This window comes from Perca flavescens, chromosome 9 (genome assembly GCF_004354835.1).
Source record: "Perca flavescens isolate YP-PL-M2 chromosome 9, PFLA_1.0, whole genome shotgun sequence".
Taxonomy (NCBI): Eukaryota; Metazoa; Chordata; class Actinopteri; order Perciformes; family Percidae; genus Perca; species Perca flavescens.
In genome coordinates, this window is record NC_041339.1 from 21,826,302 (window position 1) to 21,841,884 (window position 15,583).

General features: G+C 40.0%; 1 protein-coding gene across 2 annotated transcripts in view; it reads left to right on the forward strand.

Annotated features, from left to right (window-relative positions):
- The window catches only part of rnf13 (ring finger protein 13), a 49,560-nt gene that overhangs the window by 4,061 nt on the left and 29,916 nt on the right, over nt 1-15,583 (forward strand). The window contains exons 2-4 of one of the 2 annotated variants that reach the window (XM_028588381.1): nt 840-1,090; nt 1,328-1,408; nt 14,306-14,428. In XM_028588381.1, coding sequence (XP_028444182.1) covers nt 977-1,090; nt 1,328-1,408; nt 14,306-14,428 — 318 coding nt within the window. In that variant the 5' untranslated portion in view covers nt 840-976. The remainder of the gene's footprint in view (nt 1-839; nt 1,091-1,327; nt 1,409-14,305; nt 14,429-15,583) is intronic. The other variant, XM_028588382.1, reaches the window with a different exon arrangement.

Here is a 15,583-nt window from a genome sequence, read left to right on the forward strand (position 1 = left end):
TTGCCGGACCACCTGACGACCGCCTGAGTGTATGTGGATGCAGCCTAAAGCCTGGCTGTTGGCTTCTGCTGAGCTGATTACATGCTGCCCTGCTCTTTTTGAAGTCCTACCCATTATAATGTGGTATTAGGCCTGAAGCTCACTTCAATCATTTAGGCAACTGGCTGGCCTCACAGGAACCAACAGTAAGATAGTCCTTCATTTAAAAATGATCACGCTCATTTTTATTTATCATGCGATTTATTGCATATTGCGACAGGCCTACTTCTAGCCTTTCTTAGTTGGTCTGTATAACTTTATTAAATAAGAACAATAAAAAAAGAGAGTGGGGAGAGGTAACATTGACACTTGATATGTTCAAGCTGTTGTCCACAATATAAAGCTCTGCTTTGACACTGTTGTAGAAGATTGAATTCAGTATTGAAATGTACTGTATGATCCGTGGTGTGTTCTGCAAGCGGAAATTCCACTAAATTCCACTTCACATTAACCTCCACAGGGCATACACGTGTGTAGTCCGATAATTGAAAGACCAGACTCGGGATTGGAATAGGCCAAGGCTTGAACAGTGCACTGACGCAGCGATCGGCACTAGCCAAACACCTGAAAATAGCATTAAACAGTCCACCGCTCTTATAGCTCAATCACAGTATAGCTAGGATTAGTGTTAGGAGCCAAATATGGTTTTATATGGTTTTATGCATAACATGCAAGCAATGACATCACACCTGCATTAATTTCAAATTTAAATGTATGTATTTAAATCAAGACATTTCAACATTATTTTATCAATAAATATGAGTGAAGGCTTCACATATAATTATTGATGTCTTTTCTAGGTGTGACGACAACAGACGGTGTATAGCGGGGTGCGAGGTCACCTGTCTGTGTGTGTGTGTGTGTGTGTGTGTGTGTGTGTGTGTGTTTGTTTATGAGTGAGTGGTATAGCAGCTGGAGGTTGTAACGTGATACCAAGATGCTGCTGTCCCTGGGAATGCTGATGCTGTCGGCCACGCAGATTTACACCATCTTCACTGTTCAGCTTTTTGCCTTTCTCAACCTGCTGCCCGTGGAGGCCGACATTGCAGCTGTGAGTAACTCTTAAGTGCACCTAGGATGATACAAAGAAGCATACAACAATAATATAAACACACCTCCAATCCAGATTAGCAATAACCGAGTGATAGACCTTTCAGGCCTGTGTTTTGTGTCTTTATGCCCCCTAATTCTCAAAAGTCAGTTAATGAAGCTTTATTTGATGCTGTGTCAGCCTCCATAAAATATCTTTAATCAAAAATAATTAAACTGAACTTTTTCCATCTTTCAGTACTCATTTGACAACAAAACGGAGAACTTTGAGGACCTGCCTGCACGGTTTGGCTATCGGCTACCCAGTAATGGACTAAAGGTGAGTGCACAAGGCTCAAAGGTGTTTTTCTGACAAGCTAGTAATCAGCATGTTTCCACTTTACAGTTTTACTGAATTAAAGTTTAACCATGAAAAAAAAAAGAGATATTCCTGGCTCTCTATTTTTGGTGTGATGAAAAGATCATATATGTACCAGGAAGTCAGCAAATAACATACATTGTTTTACTGTTAGAATTTGCAGAAAAATAGGAAAACATGCAATATAAATAGAAAAAAAGTGTATGTGATCTCTTTGTGATTGTTATTAACAACTTCAAAGTTATGCAGCCTGTATCCAGAAGTAAACAAAAGTGTTAGCTTCACTATTAAGATTAAAAAGACTTGTTTGGAACTTGCTATCACTCCCAAATTGATTATTTAAATACATGGACTAGGGCTGGGCGATATGGAGAAAATCAAATACCACGATATCGATACCGCAACAATATTGTAGTGTTGACTATTGGTGCTTTCACAAAATATTTAAACAATGAAAGGTTTGATAAATAATCATCAGTAATGTGGATATAATGACTAAGTGGGTAAAGGCAAATAATAGAACAGGTAGACAGTCTGGTAAGTTCAGAAAATTACATCACTTTACTGTGATGCAGCCTTTAAAACCAGGAAAAGACACCACTTATGCCATATTACGATACTACAATATCCAAAATCTAAGACGATATCTACTCTCATATCACGATTTCGATATAATATTGATATATTGGTCAGCTCTAACATGGACTAACAATGGGAATTAACTATGATAATACTAACAGGATGCTGCCTGCTAAAGATATATTTACATGTTACAATGTTTGTGAACACAGCAAAAAACAGGGTCAATTTTGAAAAACATGCTAAATGGTTTTCATGTCAATACAAATGCCATGTGTTTCAGCAGTCAGCTACACTTTAAAATGACAGAGGAGCACAGACTGTAGTATAGTACTACTGCAAAAATTATTCAAATTACACTCTAATTGGACTTAAATGAAGCTCCATCCCAGTTTAATAACATGTCATAAAATTGCTTCCAAACCATACTGCTCTGTGTTGAGTATTGTAATACACTAAATGTGTGTTGTTGTGAGGTTTCAGTTTGCAACCTGCACGCTGCTTGATCCACAAAGTTCACAAACAGAAGGGATGATTCATGTCTGTGTTCTAAGCTGGTCTTTGTCGCGTTTCCCACAGTCAAGAGCCTAGTTGTTGTTGTACAAAGGCTTTTTAGGGCACAGAAGCAAGCTGATAGCAAAATATTACATGCCGTGTTCTGTGATTGTGTATATGTGCAGGTTAAGGACTATATTTTTGCAAACTCATAATTACTGCCACTTATCTGAATTGAATGATGCTATGTTTAGCATTATGACACCATCATGGCAGTCCCACAGCATCATTTGGCATCGTCACATGAGTTATGTTCCCCTGGGTTATTTTAGGAATCAAGGCCCGAGTTAAAATGACCGGTAGCATCGGTCTCACAACATGAAGTTTGAAGACTTAAGATGAACACACCCTTCTTGTGTTTCTGCCTATTCTAAACAGAAAGTCATGGGAAGTGTTAATGCTTTTTCTAAAAAAATATTTTTTTTATCAAATATCCGATATATTCTGTCATTTTACAGTTTTGGAATTCCAGAAAACCTACTTTTAGTTCAGTTCAATTTTATTTATAGTATCAATTCATAACAAGAGGTATGTCAAGACACTTTTTTGGCAATGTTATGAAGGTGAAAAAAAAGGCTGTTCTTGAGGTTTGTTTTAAGTGGTGGGCGTTAAAGGATATATCCTGATCAAAAACTTTTAAAGGGAGCATGGCTGGTTTACACTTACACAGGTTACTTGAGGTTCCAAGAATTAATTAATTCTAAGGCTGTCAAACGATTAATTTTTTTAATCGCGAATCGCTGAATTTCTATAGTTAATCGTGATTAATCGCATGTTTTATCACATGATTAAAATTCTATTATTTTGCATTTCAGAACTGTTTAAGTACATATTAACAATGGAAAGCAATTCTTACCAGTGTATCTTGATTGGGAATCAAATGAATGCAAAGAAAGTTACTTTATGAACTTGACTTTAAGATTTGTATTAGTTTATTATTTATTTATTTACTGTAAACAAAAGAAGAAAAAAGGGAAAAAAAGAAGGGTACAAAACAACAGTCAGGAACTTGTTTATTGTTAAGGCCATGGTCAAAATAATAATTAATAATTTAATAATAATGTTTTAACAATAACTTATTTCACCAGTAAATTACTGTTGAATGACAAAAACAACCACCAGATGTGAAAATGGTATTTTACAATTACTGTGAATGCGCCAAGGCTACCTGTTTTAAGTGAACGCTGTGTTGTTTAATTCCAACAAGGGCAGCTGCTGCGCTGCAGAGCAGACTGTTACATCCCGGTGTTGGAATCCTCTACACTGAAATACAGTCACACTTTACACTGTTTAATGTTAGTTGTATGAATAATTAATCCAGCTGGTAGCTAAAGGTAGGCTAACGTTACCTGCTGTCAGGCAGGGCTGGACTGGGACAAAAAATCGGCCCTGGCATTTTTGGCCCAGGCGGCCCACACCCACTGTGATTGGTCAGACACATTCCCTGCAGACAGTCCTCTTAAAATATGCGTGCATTCTATGATATGAGTTGCCTAGTGTTCAGCGTTCATGTGATAGTTTTGGATCCTTCAACAGGGATGTCAAGATTTATCTGTTGATCTTACACTTAAATAATTCATTCATTCTTAGAGTTATGATTTGTATATTTATGGTATTTTTATATTTTTTTTATTATTGATATTTGATCTTTTATTGCCATTATTGTTATTATTACTATTTTGCTTAATATTGGCTTAGCAACTTTAAATTTGTTGTAAGATTCATATTTTGTCGCTTTGGACAAAAGTGTCTGCTAAATACAATAACTATAACCATAACCCTTCCCAAAAGCTACAATAAAGCTGAGAGTAGTATATGCCTTGGAAAAGAGCACCAATACGAGAGAAGCTAATTAAGCCATTCAAGGAACACTGATGCTTGTGTTTTTATAGATCACAGACTTTTCAGCTACCCAACAGGCTAACCGCTAGCATTTTCAATGTAAGCTTAAACAGATAGGTTTCCTGACAGCCACTAACTTCAGTGTTACAGACAAACTGCTTGTTGTCGTTATGACGTGACACACGCGCACACACACACACACACACACACACACACACACACACACACACACACACACACACACACACACACACACACACACACACACACAGCCTCCCTCCCTTCGTGAGAATCCCTGTTAATTTGCCTACTCCTTACCACATCGTCATCTACTCTCTCTTCTATCTTTTCCTCACTCGCTCCCATGGCCCTGTCATGGTCACTCTCCTCCTCCTCGGCTTCTTCCCTGTCATGATGCTGTTTGTGCTTCTCTGTATAGCCAGCCACCTCTCCTCTTCCTCAGCTTCAGGTAATGTTGATGTTGAAGCAGCTACTACAGCCTCAAACATGTCTGAAGTTTTTGAGGAATCCGCCTGTAGATTCTTAATATTTTTCTCCTGTAATTTCTCCTCACCTCCCTTGCACTTTGGTGGTCGTTTGTCCATTTTAAAGTAAATGCTAAACTTCCAGCATAACTATTACAGCTTGTGTGTCAGGGCCGGGAGGCATGGTCATAGTGGGATTCATAGTTCAAGTTGCGGCCCGGAGTGCGGAAGGGGGTTCCTGGATTTGATTGGGTCAGGCCAGTGCCAATAAAGAAAATTAACCAATGGGCCGCTGTGAATTCTTTATGGGCCGCCCCGGCCCAAAAATTAAAAAAGGCCTATTTATATTGGCGATTCGGCCGAAAGTGCGTCGGCCCACCGGGAAAATGCCCGGTATGCCCGATGGCCAGTCCAGCCCTGCTGTCAGGTGTAGTGTAAAGTCAGGCACCGAAATGAGGCACCGAAATTTTTCGTTCTTATTCGGTCTCGTTACTACCGTTTAGGTCGGCACGTTTTGGTACCCAACCCTTCTTACCAGAGTCAATATAGTGTGCAGTAACTTCTAAATAATTTTGATTACTCACTGACGTCCAGTGATCACCGGTTGATGAGACAGCCTTTGGTTTTAATAACCGGTCGGCGAGTAGCACTCTCCAAAATAATGCTTTGCCTGAGCCCACTAGCATCAACCTGAGTCACGTTAACTGTACTATGCTTAGCTCGTAGGTGGTAGCTCAAGCTTGACGTGCTTCGTGATATTTTAATTTGGCCAAAAAAAAATGCATGCGTTATGCTCGGCCCTTAATCGCAACGCGTTAATGCTGACAGCCCTAATTAATTAATTTATTTACTCAAGTTAATTATAGCTAGACATAACCATTTACACAAAAAATCAATCATTTTGTAACATCCTTAGTGTATTACATGTATATGTATCCATATTGGTTGATATAGGCTGTTGTGGATGACGTGTCACCAGGCGAACAGAAGGGGTTATGGCGCACAGTCCTGTTGCTCTGTGTGTGTTTCAACACAATCTTATGTAAGATTCTGTTTTATGAAATCTGAAAAATGACTTAGTGTCTCTGTTACCCGCTTTCTGTCTTAAAGTCCTATTATGCTTTTTTTTTTGTGTATGTAATAGATTTCACTCCTCCTTTGACTTCACTCTTTCTCACACAGACAGCTCTTTTTCTCAACTGCCTGAAAACGCCTCGCCCACATTACTGTTTGAAATTCCTCAATTAGTGATGTCACTGATTGATAATGCCAGGCCAGTTTTTCACATGTGCTGCCCATAGGTGATGCCTGAAGTAAGCACAGCCCGCCCAGTGACTTGTTTGAATTTAGTTGACCAATCACAACAGAGTGGGCAAGCTGACCAATCAGTGCAGACTAGGCTTTTCGGGAAGGCGGGCCAAGAGCTGCTGTCTAGCTGGGGCAGAGAGGGTGCGGCCCATGCAGACATGCTGCCCTAGTCCCTGGGGGCTTCAGTCTGTCCATTTTAAAGTTACCCTCCTCTCCCCTGCCCACGTCTGCGTCAGCCTGAGTGAGCTTGGCAGACAGTTGTATCAGCTGTGATTTAAAGCTGCACTCAACAAGGTTGTATTGTAAGAATACACCCATCCACATCACAGGTTAAGAAGGACTAGAGAAGAACTTCCCATTTTTCTTACTGGACAAGCTGAAGATTTTGCTCGTGATAATACTTTTCTGGTAACTGTGACAAATTCACAGAAATGCATACACTGCAGATATCTTCAGATATTTTTTTAGTGCACTCACTCTTTTTCTCATGCCATTACGATATCTATAGAACAAAAGTGAAATCACTTCTCTTTTTTTTCCCAACCACCTCCTTTTAAACATACCAGCACTGTTTGCACCTGTTGTTCCGATAAGAATTGACCCCCACAGATTGTGTTGACTTTTAGTAAATCATTGAAATACATAGTTAACCTATTTTAACATACATGTAATGTGTCTCCACCTACTATTTGCGTATATGCCATAAGAAAAACTGCAAGGCCTCATTATGTCTGCCGATTTTACAACTAAGTAATTTATAAAAGATAAATTCACTTCAAATGTGACCTTGCAGCGCTGCACATGTATGATGCCTGGAGCAACTTTTGGCATCACAAGGCAGCACGAGCCTGTTTACCCTTCTGAGGATTCCCCACAGGAAACAAGGCTTCAGACAGAGCCCTCCCTGTTTCCACTTACACAGCCCGGATTGTTTGCAGTCACCTCAGGGTCTCAAAGCAAGGCCTGTGCAAGCCTGTGTACACCCACAGTATGAAACTATTTTTTGTTTTATATATGAGGTGCAGATGTAAGTAGTTTGATTTTGGAGATCAAGGTGGAGTCCAAAAGTAGCATAACAAAACATTCCGGTTTAAAATTAAACTTTACACCCCGTGCCTTTAGATTTAAGGAAACAGAAAGGGTTTTACACTTTATGTCCCAGTCAGTATTTGAATGAATGGGATGGACACTGTAAAGAAGTATTGTTTGGTGATAAATTAGGCAACATCAAACTGTTGACTTCAAATGGCAACTGATGACAACTTGGTCACAAGAATGGCCAAGAATCGATACCGTTAAAATGGCCGTATTCCCTTTTCTCAGCAAACTCTCGACATACAACTTTGTTTTCAGGCTTTCCGTTTTTATTCTATTTATATGCCCACTTTCACTTCCATAATTATAGACTGATCTCTAGTCTGAGAAGAAATGCTTGTGGTTTGGATGGTGCAGCAGCAACAGTGGTTAAGTCTCTGATTGCACACACTTGCCCTGTAGAATATGTAAAAATAAAAACAGAAGTTTTCCTTTTCGTGTACCGTTAAAGCCCGGTTTCTATCTTAGTGCTTGTCCAGAAATCACAAAATATATGTACTTCTACAACACTATCACTACTTCTAAAACTGCTTCAACATATTTCTGAGTGGCGGAGTTATTTTGTTAGTTTACTAAGGCAGCAGAATAGACTTCCTCCTGTCAGTTGAGAAATGCCAAATTTTGCACAAACATCTACAGTTATTTCCTCTAATTGAAATCTAGATAGAAGGGTTATTAATTTAATCTAGATACGTTTGATTGAAGTTGTGGGTATAAAGAGGTGACAGGAAACACTTCCCCCTCCCATGTTACATCTTGCCTCGACTATTACATGTTGAACAAAATATGGAAACATTGCACTGAGGAGGCTGCGAACTTTGAGTGGATAATTATATGTATCAAACATTTTTGCTTGTTTGCTCCATTTGCTCCAGTTTCCTCCCACAATTCAAACACATGCAGTTTAGGTGAACTGAGGACTCGAAGTTGCCTGAAGATGTGATTGGGAGATAATGGCTGCCTGTCTGTGTGTAACCTACTGCTTACATTTAAGTGAATGAAATTGTAACAAAATCTCAATTTAAAGGTTGATTTACAAGTTATTTTTAATTTTTTTTGCTTTTCATCGCAGTCATGGTCGTCATCAGCAAATTGAGCTAGCTATTGAGCACCATTCACACAAGAAATGCAGCACAATGTGCTTTACAGTAAAGGAAATGGAACAGGGACATGGAATGAGCATAAAAACAGGGATAAAATGCCATGATTAATAGAAAACAAGATGGGAAATAAAACAGATTACTAACATATACTGTTGTCAAGGTCGAGAATGTACTTCCATGTTCAAATGTATTGAAATAAATTGAAGGTGACTCCATGTTAAGAACTACTTCTGTTTTGCTCTAGGCAAAACGTGTAATAACAAACATTGTTTATCCTTTTGGTAAAATATAAGATTATATAATAATCAAGCCAGTTCTCTGCTTAAACATGCTCACATCTGCTGTGTCAACACGTAAGCGCTGAAATGCTGACTCTGAAAGGAAGATGAGGTTTCATCAGTGGTCGTGGAGATGAAGCACTACTGGGTTACTTAATGCACCCGCATGAGTCATGTGTCTTGTGCCTGCTTCTGGTAAATGTATGGTAATTAACTAATCGTAGATGTTTCACAGCAGATAATTCCTTCGCTGTACGTTTACAGTGATAAACTTACAGCAAGTCATTGTGTCTAAGTAGCTGCTTTAGGCTGAATCTCATTTCTCATCTTACCCCGTCCCATTACCCCTTCGTCTTACCCCTAGCCCTTGTCCCTCGAAACCAAGTGGTGAAAACATACCCCTGTGAAATGAGACGCCACTTGGTTACATCATCATACATACTTAGGTCTGTTTGCAATAAATATTTCTATACACACTGCATGGTGTGTTGTATATTTGTTTCAGTTATCACTGTTTTGAATTTCATTGACGTTCAGAAACACTTTCTTTGTTAAAAAAACATGTTATAAACATAACCGGCAAAAACATGATATAAAAATATATTATATTACAGAACCATTATCAACTATTAGAACCATAACTTACATGTCACACACACATAAAAAAGGCACTCAAATGTATAAAACTAAAAAAGACACACAAGACCACAAACAAACAAAAAATAGCTTTTCTGAAATTCCAGACCACAGTCTGATGCCTGTTGGCCAGTAACCCTTCCCTCCAACCCCATTTCTTTCATTAGTGTCCTGTATCATAACCAACAACAATGTACAGGTGAACAGGAATGAGTTACAAATGATTACTGCTCGTTTTCAGCCCGAAAGTGGATCATCTGCCGGGTTTCCTCCGGCGTCCCTGTGTGATACAGGACGGTAAATGTAAAGCACATAGCGATGTCTCAAAAGCAAGTAGTGTTATGCACGAAATTCGCTGCTAATAGAGTTTAGTTAACACTGTAGACATGCATGTAGTCCATTCATTCATTACTCTCAGTCTCCTGTTCTGTTGGAGGCATATTCTGTTGTTTCAGGCATATTTTGTTCAGGCTAGTCTAGAATGTGACCCAGAAAAAAAAACCACATATGTAATATAATTATTATTATAGAATTCTGTGTGCAAAAGTGCTGTCTGAAAACAAGGCCTGTAGCTTCACCTGCTTCCTGTTGTGGTCGTGCATAAGGTGGGAGGGGAGGGGTTGAAGTGGTTCAAACAGGTTACAGTAGGTAATCTGAACATTGATGAATGTGAGTGTGGAGTCACATGAGCTTTAATCTCCTAGCCTCAGGCTAGAGCCAGTTATTAATTCCTCTGTTTTTTTTTTTTCTCCCTATCTGAACCCAAACAAGCCCTATAGTGTGATTGTTAGTGATGGGATTAAGTGTGATCACTGTGCAGTAATTTGGAATTGTCTTCCCCCCCCTCCCTCTCCAACAACAGAAAATCCTTCTGAGTTGATTCTGAGCACTCACGCACTGTATTAGTAGAACAAGTGAGATTTCCACATGGTTCCCTCCAACATTAAGCTTTTAACAGCTAATTCAGTCTGCAGTTACACCATACCAAATCTTAAACCATTAGAGCCAAAAGACAAACTAAAGCCAGCTCCAGCTTTGATTTTACACTCAAGGCTTTCTAGTGGTGTCCACTTCTTAACATCCGAGTAACTTGTAATATTTTATTTATAGTACTTTGTTTATCTCAAAATATTGACTTGAGAAAAATGGCTAAAGGAAAGACTACCAGGTATTGCCATGGCATGACCGATCCACTGCCGTTATAATATTGTGTACTGTATATAAGTATTTCTGCTATCACTTACATTCATTCAGTAAAGCCTGAGACACACCAACCCGAAAATCGGCCGTTGGACAGTCTGGTGAGGTCAGTGACTCGAGTCTGTTCGGTGTGCTCCGTGCCGTCGTCCGTCCGACGGGCCGTCGGCCTTCATTTTGGCCGATTTGACGTGTATAATTGGCGGGGTGGGCACTGCCGGCAGTCGGACTCAAATGACCCATCTGATTGGTAGGGGTGGGGGAAAAACTCTATACAGTATAGTATCGTGATATTTTTCGTGGCAATAACTGTATCGATACACAGACGCCAAGTATCGATCTTTTATGTTATATGTGTTGGTCAGTCTGTCTGCTTGACAATCCCATTTTACAGCAATAAAATTGAAATGAGATGAACAAACAGAGAAATTTATCTTTTTCGATAAAACAGATGTTGACAACATTTTCCTTTGGGGACATCATTTGAAATTGGGAAAAATTTGAAGTTAGAAAAAAGGTAATATATCGCAGAATATTGCAATAAATCGCAATAATATCGTATCGTGACATAAGTATCGTGATGATATCGTATCGTGAGGCCTCTGGTGACTCCCACCCCTACTGATTGGTAGAGTGCTAATCCGGAAACGGGGAGGGGAATGAGGTGACTAGAGTCTCTCAAAATCTGACGAAAATCTTTTAAACTGACCTTTGTCGATCTGAAATGAAGACCGATTCAGCAACTGCATGGCCTATTTCTCACTTAAAATGTTTTCAGAAACACATTTCGGTGAACTATTTTAGTACAATGTGAGATCGTATTCTGAACAAGCCGCCATGGCAGTCTGTCTTTGAATTTCTGGAGAAATCAGACCCATGTGACGCTTTCGTCCAATCAGCTGCCGGTTTTCATTTTTGGGCGACGATACAGATTAGCGCTGCCTGCTGTTATGGAGACGTATTACGTCTCGTCGCTTTGGTGTGTTCCGAGGCACGTTTTTGACCAACTCGGGGAGACTGATCAGTCCAACTGCCTTTTCTGCCAAGGGTCGGCCGTCTGGTTAGTGTGTCTGGGCCTTTATAGTCGTAGATTCGGTTTGAAGTGTCGCAGCACACAACTATTGTGCAAATGTGTCATGATATTTCACTATTCAACGTCACATGCTTGGTGAATGATTTCTCCTCACCAGGTGTTTCTCCAACCGTTGACACCTTTCCATGCGCAAGAGTAATGCAACAACGGAAAATGTAGTTTGGTATCTTTAAAATGCAAGGCTTCTCGCAAATCTGGTTTATAGTTTGGCTTTTTTCTCACTGTCTTTATATCCCAAGTAAAATGAATGCACAGGAATTTGTCCAAGTGATTTTGGTTTTAGAAAATGCTCAAATTCATGAATTCATCCTGGCATACAGAGAGTAGAACCTCATATTCACAGTAAATGGGGCACTACAGGATGATAAAAATATGAATATTGTTAGACAAAAAAGCCCCATGTCACCCAGCTTGGAGTCTAACCAAGCACAGGCAGTATTTTAGATACATCTCCTTTCAGTCTATGTTTTCAGGATTTCCCCTCCTTCCCTACTTATTTCCTGTTTTTCCCGTGCTCTCCTCTCTGCAGTTTAGTTTTTTGAAATGTTTTTTTTTCTACCCAACAGAGGGCGCTCGTGCTCTTGCCTCTGGTTTTAAAGTCAGGAGGAAGAATGTGAGGCAGTGGCACAGTGATGTCATTTAGTAGCAAGGCAGGGCAGCTCTGGAGGAGGCACCCAGAGGTGGGGGTGATGGGTGATTCCTCACACGTTTCCCCTCCCTGATGTGATCATTTCACATACTTCCCTTGACCTTTCATACGTCAGGTCTTATTATTGTTGAACTACATCTGGGCAGTGCATTCAAATAGCAACTTTGTCTCTTCTGTTGTGGCTCGATTTGTTAGTAAATGTGATGTGTCACTGTAGTCATTTTCCATATGTGGCTCAGCTGCTGTTATAGAGTCGTGTCAGTGTGGCAGCCGGAAAGATGCACTCACAGAGGATCAGTTTGCTGCTAACAGACACCGGCCTCATGTGTGTGTGAGAGAAAGTGCTGACTCTCCTTGATATCAAGCTGTTGTTTTTTTTAAGTGTTGGCTTTAAGAGAGCAAGAGCTGAAAATGGCTGGCAGAGTCCCCTAGCCGTCAACACTTCCTGTCTACCACCCTGCCTCTGAGACAGACAGACAGACAGACAGACAGACAGACAGACAGACAGTCAGACAGACAGGTGTTAGTTACACTTGCATAAAAGCAGGTTTAGAAATGTACATCATATCTGGTTCCTCCCTCCTCCTTTTATCATCCCTTCTCTGTTTATCTACGTTGGGTCTATGCTGATAGTTATCTGCCTCTTTTTGCCTTCACCTTTCTATTTTTGTCTTTCTCCATCCGTTTTTTTTTTTTTTTTTCTGGCTTTCCTCTTTTGTCTGCATTTCAGCGGGTCTCTGTTTCACTTTGCCTCCATATTTGTATCTTTTTCTGTTTTCCGCCTTTGTTCTCCTTCCCTTTAGCACTCTGTCAGCCTCTCTGTCTTACCCTCTCTCTCTCTCCCTCTCCCTCTCACGCTCTCTCTTGTTCTCTCTCTTCTCACTATCGCCATCTCATCAGTGACTTCAAAAGCTGTTGTTGTTAATGGGACTAAGACAGGAAGCCGCAGAGAGAGAAAGAGATGGGAAATACAAGGGCCAGAGTTTTTCAGGGCAAACTGAGAGATCCTGACAAACTGAAAACACCAGCTATCTTAAAAGTTAATGTGATCCATGCAAAAACACACAGATTTCCATGGACCTATAAAGACACACATCATTTTTGTGTGTCAGTAATATTCTTCACTGCAGTGGAAAGTTTTGCATTAACTATGCATGCATTACCATGTTATATTTATGTTTGATTTGCCAGTGTTACATCTGGGGCTGCAGCAGAACTGCTTCCCAGCATCTTTTTCAAGTGTATTTTTCATCTGTGGTTATGATAGATGTTGTTAATCTGGGAGCAGCGAACAAAGATGGCACTGCTCATGGTTTGGGTCAGGGGGCTGACACTGGATCCTGGGATGTTAAAGTGTTGTGTCCAGCCCATTTTAACAGAATGCAGGCTCACTAAGCCGGTCTCTAAAATCTGACAAAACAGTGTGATCATATCTTGGACTGTGATTTGCTCGCAAAAGTTTTTTTTAGAAACACCAAAAAGATCTTGTTCCTCAGTGCAGATGACTTGTCATATAGCTATTAAGTCACTGTCATTTATCTCATAACGTGTGATTTAAAAAAAAAAAAAAAAAAAAAAAAAAAAGATTCTCGTGACATGCCTACAGTCCCACAGCTGTCAACATAAATCAGCATAAACACTGACAAAACTAGCAGATCTTTAGATGTGACCAGTGGTACCTCAAAGTGGCCTTCAGTAACCCCTGACTGCCCCAGTGTCGCTTTTTATTTATTGACACTAGAGAACACAAGCAGTGATGAAGGAGCAGCTGCAGAAAAGTCATGAATGAAGCAAGTCAATTTCTTTGTCAGCAATATACTGTTTTTTTGTAATTATTATGTCTGGTCTTTTTGTTGTTGTTGTGTTTTTCAGTACACAGAAAAACTGTGTAGCTGTGGGCTATAAAGAGCATTCTATAAATAATAAATATCTTATTTTCGAAAAATGACTCCTTATTAGACATCTGAGGAAACCTTTGATTTACGCCACTTATGTATTTCTCTCACAATGTCATGTCTGCTTATGTCGTCCCCTGCAGGGCTTCCTGATTGGGGCACGACCAGAAAATGCGTGCGAGCCCATCGAGCCCCCTCCGAGGGACAACTTGACTGGCGCCTTCATCGTCCTCATCAAGCGCTTCGACTGCAACTTTGACATCAAGGTACTGTGTGTGTGTGTGTGTGTGTGAGTGAGGGGGGGGGGGGGGTTATTGTCAGAGATTGAAGTCCTTCCTGACTAGGCCATACCACACCCTTGATCAGCCCCACCCATCTCTAGTTTTAATCTGTACGTAACCATTATAACTTTATATCTAAGCAAAACATAACGCCATCGTTGGTACAGTGAATAATGGGTTCTACGTATTTCACTAACACGCTTCCAGTGCTTGTTTAGTGAAAGTCTAGTTTTTTGGAAGCTGTTGTTTTAGTGCACAGCAACACCTGGAAGTAATTGGAAACATAATTTATTTCAGCAGCTGTTAATTATAAGGGCATGTTGCCAAAACAGTGTGTGTGAGGTACTAATATGTGTTGCCTCACACGACGTTAATATCAGATCAGGTCCGGTTGGGAAAGGAAAACAGAAAGCGGTCATTTCCCTAAACACAATTTCCTGCATGAGCATCTATCCCACTCCACTTGTTTTTTTTCTTCTTCCTCTTCTGCTGCTGCAGTTTTGTGTGTGATGCTGCACTTATGGAGTTGAAAAGTTCAGTTTGCCGAATAAGTCAGTTAAGCGGCTGAAAGATGGAGAGAGAGCTGATCTCCATTATTCAAGTGAGGCATCATCGGGCCATGTGCAGTGCACAGAGGATGGTGAAGGCAGCGTAAGCCAAGTTCAACAGTAGAGAGGAACAGACGTTGAGAAGATGAAGGAGAAATGGAGTAAAAATATTGTTGTCTGTATATCTGACCTGGCAATAAAAAAATCAGTCTACTAAAGCATTTAACCTTAGTTAAAGCCTAACTGACTTATGCAAAGTGGCCCACAGTGGCTGTGAATTAAACCAGGATTTTGAGTAGAACTGAGGCATAGGCAGTTTCAGTGCCTGCATGTTCCAAGTAAGCAAACTTAAAGATGACTACAAAATATAAAGCGCAAATTTTATATTTTCTTTTTTCGGAGAACTTGATGATACAATGATATGATTTGTTGTTACCGAATTTCAAGAAATTTACTGTAGAGAATTTTTTCACAACATGCAGACTTAATGAATTGTTAGCGAACACATTACCTTTCCCCATGTGATTAGAAAAACTTCACACTTTTGGTCTGAACACTTGGTAAATTTGGCAATAGAGTTGGCGGTTAGTGA